At 36.3% G+C, this 8,032-nt stretch overlaps 1 protein-coding gene across 1 annotated transcript in view; it reads right to left on the reverse strand.

Moving 5' to 3' along the window:
* The window catches only part of LOC141403048 (uncharacterized), a 45,669-nt gene extending 37,861 nt beyond the window's left edge, over positions 1–7,808 (reverse strand). The window contains exons 1-3 of the mRNA XM_073985213.1: positions 7,635–7,808; positions 6,250–6,966; positions 4,420–5,646 (exon numbers count right to left, since the gene is read on the reverse strand). Of these exons, the coding sequence (XP_073841314.1) occupies positions 4,420–5,646; positions 6,250–6,966; positions 7,635–7,808 (2,118 nt within the window). The remainder of the gene's footprint in view (positions 1–4,419; positions 5,647–6,249; positions 6,967–7,634) is intronic.
* Positions 7,809–8,032: the final 224 nt, after the last annotated feature.

The following is an 8,032-nucleotide window of genomic DNA, read 5'->3' on the forward strand; positions in this document are numbered from 1 at the left end:
TATAATTTAGCAACCATATTTCTAGACCAAATCCTGTCACACTTTTCAAATTTCTTCAAAATTGGACAGAAATTGCGTCTTTTGTTGCCACGAAATACTTCAAATCGGGCGAAAATATATAAGGGAGCTATATCCAAATCTGAACCGATTTCAAAATAACTTGGCAAACTTATTTCCAGTCCGATTTCCGCAACATATTACAAATATCATCATAATTGGACAGAATTTTCGTGCTTGGTCCATCAATTACTCGAAATCGGGCGAACATATATATGAGAGCTATATCTATATATGAACCGATATCAACCAAATTTGGCAGATTAGCTTCTAGGCCGATTATAAACATCTGCACGAAATTTTGAAGGTCTAGCTTGCCCCTGTGATTTTTTGCCTCAAAAACATATCATCGGCCCCATCGTGTAATGTATGAAATATGTACCTACATTTAAAAGAATAAAAACCAAATAGAATTGGATGGTAAAACATAACTGACGTTTTTAAGGTAGAGTAATAATTTGAAACATAATAATTTTAAACTACGTGGACTGTTATAGACAAAAATTTATGGGTGTCCCCAAAATACTTTCTGCTACCAGAACTAGATATTGGAACCAAGGTAGTACCGATGTAACCAGAAAAATATTTATTTCCTCCATCCCCTTAGTCCCGGGCCGCACTAGAGTAATTTCACTGAAATTTTGAAATGAAATTTTGCCTTGTTTTTGGAAAACCATATATATATTTATTGAAATTACTACATAACAACCTCGTTTAACCTACCCAACCTAGATTTTAATACTGTTGCTTGTCATAGCCAGTCATTAATGGTTGAACAATAGGAAAATTATTTGACAGATTCAGAGAATTAATTCCATATTGAGTTGACAGTGGATATCTATTAAGTCGAGATTTTGACTGAAAACTTTGAAAAACCTAATTTTTCTTATATATACCCCAATTGCTATTGCTAAGAATATAACGTCAATGAAATAAATAAAAATCTATTGCCCAAGATAGGAAAAAATATTGATGTCCGGATTATCGAGGTAAGAAAAATATGTGATGTCGGGATTACAGAGTCTACAATGTAAAAAATTCTAGTGTCCGGATTACCGTGTTGTCCGGATTAACGAGTGTCCGGATTATCGAGACTATACTGTATATCCGATGGTATTCAGCGGGTGAAGTAGCACTATGAAATCAACTTTACAAAACTTCGATCTATTAATTTACACCACGATGTGGAAATGGTATTATAAGTTTGGTTTAGGAAAAATTCATGTAACACCGCGAAATATCGGTAGTATACCCCCAATGTGGTATACCAATCTTCATATCTCGACGAGATAAAGCGATTTTGGGATGTGTGTCCGTCCGTCCTTCCGTCCGTCTGTCCATTATAAATTGTAATCAAACTCCAGTCCGCAATTATCGACCGATCGTCACGAAATTTTGCATGGAGGTCGGGTTCAGACCAGAATAGACACCTATTGTTATTGGTGATGATAGTGAAATATTTAGTGGGTGAAATGGACCAAATGCATAATTTTTATCCGATTCTGTAGTTGCTCTGTAGGTCTCAAAAATGGTCCGATAGCCTCAAAGTTTTAGCTAAGGTAATGTGCTTTTCACAGGCAACATTTTGCGTCATTTACCATACAAAAAATGCAACTGTTTTATGATGTCTTTGTTTGTTTGTGTGTGTTGTAGAAAAACAAAAATACTCAAACGATGACAAAAGTGTAAATAAATGGTTAAAAAACTTGCAAAAGTTATATTTTTTTTAATTTTGAATTAAGATAAGTTAGTTGGTAAACATTAGTGTTGTGAAATTCTTATTTTTCGGAATTAAAATTATTGTGTGCATGTGTATGTGTTATTGTATCCGTGTGTATGTGCGATTGTGTGCGTAAGCAATTGACGCAAAAAAACAGATGTAAATACACTTCATTTGTTTTTAGGATTTCGTAAAACGAAATCATTTAATGTGCATATGTAAATTGGACTTAAATGACGATAGCTGCGTCATTTATTCTAAACATAAGCTGTAAGTCATAAACTACAAAAAAATGCAACTGTTTTATGATGTCTTTGTTTGTTTGTGTGTGTTGTAGAAAAACAAAAATACTTAAACGATGACAAAAGTGAAAATAAATGGTTAAAAAAAAAATTATGTTTTTTTTTAATTTTGAATTAAGTCAAGTTAGTTGGTAAACATTTGTGTTGTGAAATTCTTATTTTTCTGAACTAAAATTATTGTGTACGTGTGTATGTGTTATTTTATAAGTGTGTATATGCGATTGTGTGCGTAAGCAAATGACGCAAAAAAACAGATATAAATACATTTCATTTGTTTCTAGGATTTCTAAAACGAAATCATTTAATGTGCATATGTAAATTGGACTTAAGAGTTTATGACAAAGAAGAAGCTAGCAATTTGAGATAGTGATCAGATGATATTTAGCGGGTTAAATGGACTACAACTTTTGTATGAAAATTGTTAAAATTTTTAATATACAGCTTATATATGTATGTATTCCTGGAAGTTACATTCCGCCCACATCCATTTGGAAGGTAATTTGATGCCAATTATGTTGATTTACGTGCTCAGATAACAGAGTTACAGCCTAATATATCCAGTTATTTGTTTGTAGTGTAATCTGAAGCACGCTAGAAGTCGCAGTTATAGATCAATAGTCACGAGATTTTGCACGATGTAAGAGTTTAGGTCGAAGAACATATGTACAATTGTGGATGATGATCTCATATTATCTAGTGGCTTAAATTGACCATTACTTTTGCATGAAAATATAAAAATTAAAAATTTGGTCCAAATTTTATTTCCAGCATATTTTATTAACAGCAAAGTAGCCTACATATGGAAAATTAACTACTGACCTTTCCCCTGATGCAAATTGCAATAATGTGTCTACTGGGTAACTAACGTGCATCCTGCCTAATATATAACAGGTTTTGTGTAGAATACGACATTTTCTTCCATGCACAATTTGTCTCTACCATGATATATAAATTCCCAGCATTGTTGCAAATTACGTGGAACCCTAGCCATAAATTTGTTTGCATGTATTGTGTTTAAAGTTTTTATTGAGACTGAAAAAATGTATACAAGTTTTGGAAAAAAAAACTTATACAATTAAAGGCATGACATGCTATGTCGAATATAGTATTTTAACAGCAAAGTAAACATACAAATGAGTAAAACATTCTAATTACAACACTCTCCCTGAATGTATAAACATTTGTTTTAAAATTATCAATTAACGTATTATGGATTTATGAAAGACCAAAGTAATTCCTTAACTTATTAAGTTTTTGTACTGATATAGGTTTCGTGAGGGCATCTGCTACCATTTCGTTTGTTGAGATGTATTCTAGGGTAACTTCTTTTGCTTCGATTTTTTGTCTAATGAACTTTGCTTTTATATCCACATGCTTTGTTCTGTTTGAATAGTTGTTGTTCAGGGCTACTTGTATAGCCCCCTTATTGTCACAAAATAATTTGATGGCTGTTTCGCAATCTGGGTTGAGTTCCTTTTCCAGCCTTTTTAACCAAATTGATTCTTGAATAGCTGCAGTCACGGACATAAATTCAGCTTCTGTTGAAGAAAGTGCTACGGTCTTTTGTTTTTTCGTTGCCCATGAAATAGCAGCTGATTGATAAATAAATATGTAGCCTGTTGTTGACTGTCGATCATCCACATTGCCTGCCCAATCAGCATCGCAATAACCGATCATGTTTGATTGTTTACTATTTGCTCAGTAAACCAATCCTTTATCAAGCGTTCCCTTTAAATAACGCATTACACGTTTTACGGCCTCCCAATGAGCTTTGCCAGGGTTTGTGCTAAAACGACTTAACACATTAACGGCGTATGATATATCTGGACGTGATATCTGTGATGCAAACAACAGACATCCAATTGCCTGCATATATGGAATACGTGACATTTCATTTTTCTCTTTGTCATTCTTTGGGCTCATAGAAGACGATAATTTTTGATTAATATCGATTGGCGTTGAAATAGGGTTACAATCATCCATTCTAAAACGCTTCAACACATCCGCTATGTATTTGCTTTGGTCTAACTTTATGTGATCTACGCCTCGTGTGATCTTCATTCCAAGCACAGTTGATACTTCATCCATATCTTTCATTTTGAACGCTTTAGAAAGTTTCTTCTTTACGTTTCGGACCGCCTTGATATTATCCGAAAAAATGAGAACATCGTCGACGTATATTGCGACATAAAGCTTATACCCGTTGTTGGTATCGTGGTATATACATTGGTCGATGTCACTCCGAACAAGACCCATTTTCAACAATTCATTATTTATAGTCTGGTTCCAGACTCTACCAGACTGTTTTAAACCATACAAAGATTTCTCGAGTCTGCATACCTTTTTCGAACCATCACCAAATCCTTCTGGCTGGTGCATGTATATAGTTTCTTTAAGGTTTCCATTCAAATATGCACTGACCGCATCCATTTGATGTATCACCATGTCGTTTTTCGCAGCAAGGGCAACAAGAAATCTTACCGATTCATATCTAACGACGGGTGAAAATGTTTCGTTAAAATCTATTTCTTCTCGCTGTGTAAATCCCTTCGCTACCAGCCTAGCTTTCCATTTCTTTGGATTACCGTCATTATCACATTTGGTTCTGAACACCCATTTGCACTGCACGGCCTTTTCACCCGGTGGTAATTCTGTCAAAACCCACGTATTATTTGACTTCAGTGAGTTGATTTCTTCATTCATAGCAGATTTCCAATTTTCCGCATGCTCTGAAGACATTGCTTCTTTGAAACTTCCTGGATCAGTCGAAACAAACTCCATTGCACAAAAACTTGACGACGGTTGATTTCTGTTTGCGATTCTTTCAGATCTGCGTATAGTCGGTCCTTCACTGCTCGGTTGGTTATTATGCATATCCGGCGACCATGTGCTATCAGTTCGTCTTTCTGCATTATCACAATTCGACGGCCAATCAGTATCCAAATATTCACTATCCGACTCCGATTCAGGATATGCCTCGCCAGGAACTAAGGTGCCGTCGGCTTGTTCATCGTCATTATCCGTTTCGCTATAACGTGGCGAAGGGGTCGATTCACTGTCACGATTTGATGGGACATCTATTGCTTCTGATGCGACATCAATTTCACTCTCCCCTGAGTCGACACCACCATAATGTTCCAAATCAGGATAATAGAAATCTTGCACACTATTTTCTGTTGCCATTACTTGCCTATGTTCTACGAAAACAACATCTCGACTTATAATTATACTGTCATCATTAGGGTTGTACAAACGATATCCTTTGCTTTCACTGCTGTATCCCACCATGATACAGTCGGTCGATTTCGGATCTAGTTTTGATCTCCTTTCTTTTGGAATATGAACTAACGCTGGGCAACCAAAAACTCTCAAAAATTTCAAATTTTGTTTGCGTCCAGTCCATATTTCTTCTGGGCATTTGTCTGAGCCACGGCAAGGAACACGATTAATTAAAAATGCGGACGTGGCTGCGGCTTCAGCCCAAAAACGATGATCTAGACCACTATCTAGAAGCATACATCGAACTCTTTCCATAATGGTTCGATTCATCCGCTCTGCAACGCCGTTCTGTTCAGGAGAATATACACAAGTCCTCTGATGAACTATTCCTTGTTCCTTAAAGAAATTTGAAAACTGCTTGTTCACATATTCTCCTCCATTATCTGTTCGAAGAATTTTAATTCTCCTTCCGGTTTGCTTCTCAACCAAAGATTTGAATTCCACGAATTTGGAAAAAACATCCGATTTTCTTTTCAACGGATATACAACCACTTTTCGAGAGAAGTCGTCGACGAAAGTAACTAGAAAACGACTACCGGAAAATGACGTTGTGCTGAGTGGTCCCACAACATCCGAATGGACGAGTTCCAAAAATTCAGTCGCTCTAGTACCTCCTTCATTACTTGGCCTGCGTGTTTGCTTACCCTTAACACAAATCGTACACAGACCTTCCTCTTTATTTGAGAACTGCATTCCGATATTCGCATCTTTCACTTCATGGAGCTTTTTCTTGCAGATGTAGCCCATTCTCCGATGCCACAAGTTAAAATCGTTTTTTACAACTAAAGCACTAGAAGACACTTTGGTAGATGAGCTCTCCAAACGATATAACTCATTAAAAACTCTTGCAGACGCTATGGTCTTTCCTTTACAATCAGAAATTCGACATACATCACCTTCAAATGTCACCTTCTTGTTGTTTCTTGTAATTTGCCTAACAGAAAGTAAATTAGTGCACAATTTAGGCACATACTCCACATCCTTTACGGTGATAGTTTTGGCTTTGTTTGTACAGTTGATTTCCAAGTCGATATCTCCAACACATTTGACCTCAAGTTCTTCTTTATTAGCCACAATTACCTTCTTAGATTCCACGTCTCTAATGTTGTACATATCCAAGTTGCTATTGGTCATGTGGTTACTTGCTCCGCTATCTATAAACCAATAATTTGAGTTCGCATTCGTTTCAGTTGTTGCTTTTGCGCATAATGTAACGCCTTTCGTTGCAAATAAAACCTCAGATTTCTTGTGATTATTTCCTTGACCACCATTTGAATAGGATTTGTTCGGGCAGTTTTTCGAAATATGGCCCACTTTCTTGCAATTATAACAAACTATTTGCTTCTTGAATTTCTTTGACGTCTTTGCTTGAAGTGCAGCCTGCTTTCCTGGCGCTTGGTCAAATTTTGCATCCTGGAGTAAAAGGTTCTTTACCATATCGACGGTCAACTTTTCTTTTGAGTTCTCCACGGCCATTACCAGGGGTTTGAAATCATCAGATAAACCGGCCAACATCAATGAAGCCGTCAGTTCATCGTCTATATTCAAGCCAGCGTTCTTGACTTTTAATGCAATAATTACCAATTCGTTAACATAGTCCTCAATTGTCTTGTAATTTTGCATTTTAATGGGAATCAATATAAACGACAAATGGAATATATCCAATGAAATAAAGTGCCGTATAGAGATGGCTAGAGACGCCTTCTATAAATACTACAAAGTACTAACGAGTCACGACATTGGTATCCAAACAAAACACAGATTTATAAAATGTTACGTGTGGTCTGTTCTTTTATATGGCGCAGAAACTTGGACGCTAAAAACAAGCGACATGAAAAGACTCGAATCCTTTGAGATATGGATATACCGAAAAGTTCTAAAAATACGGTGGACAGACCGAATGAATAATAACGAAGTTCTTAGGAAAATGAATGCGAATAGGGAGCTAATAAGAACTATCAAAAGCCGACAAATGTCATATCTGGGACACATCATGAGAAATAACAAATACAAAATACTGCAAAACATTATCAAAGGAGTGATTGAAGGAAGACGAACCAGGGGCAGAAAAGAACTCTCCTGGCTGAAAAATATCCAAACCTGGACCGGACTCCAAGACGAAAGAAGCCTTCTAAATGCTGCGAGAAATAGAGATCTTCAATTAATATGAAATGTTCTAAAATATTCACTTTATCACATAAAATTGTAAAAATATTGTATAATCGCATATATCCGAACATCGGATGTGCAAATAAAGAAGAAAGAAGAATGTTAACCAACTGCTTTAGAAGTTCAACCTTACGCGTTAGACCCGTATCCTCGTACGCTTTTACCAAAGCCGTCCATGCTTCTTTTGCGGTTGTCGCTGCTGCTATGTGTCCATAATTATTCGGGTCAACCATAAGCGTAATCTCGGCCAGCGCACGTTCGTTCAAATCCGTATTGGGCATTGCCTCGCTAACTGCTTTCCAGCAACCTTTAATAACGAGCAAGGATTTCGCCTGTCTTTTCCAGACATCAAAATTTTCTCTGCCCCTCAGTCTCTCCACAGGACAAGATATTTGAGCGCTTGTCATATTTTTTTCACTTTTTTTCAACGGCACAAAAAAGAAACGATTTGAAAAAAAATATTCCGTGTCTATAGGCCCATAACCTATTGTGTTTAAAGTTTTTA

Source organism: Musca autumnalis, unplaced genomic scaffold (genome assembly GCF_047663935.1).
Source record: "Musca autumnalis isolate F117 unplaced genomic scaffold, ASM4766393v1 scaffold_4, whole genome shotgun sequence".
Taxonomy (NCBI): Eukaryota; Metazoa; Arthropoda; class Insecta; order Diptera; family Muscidae; genus Musca; species Musca autumnalis.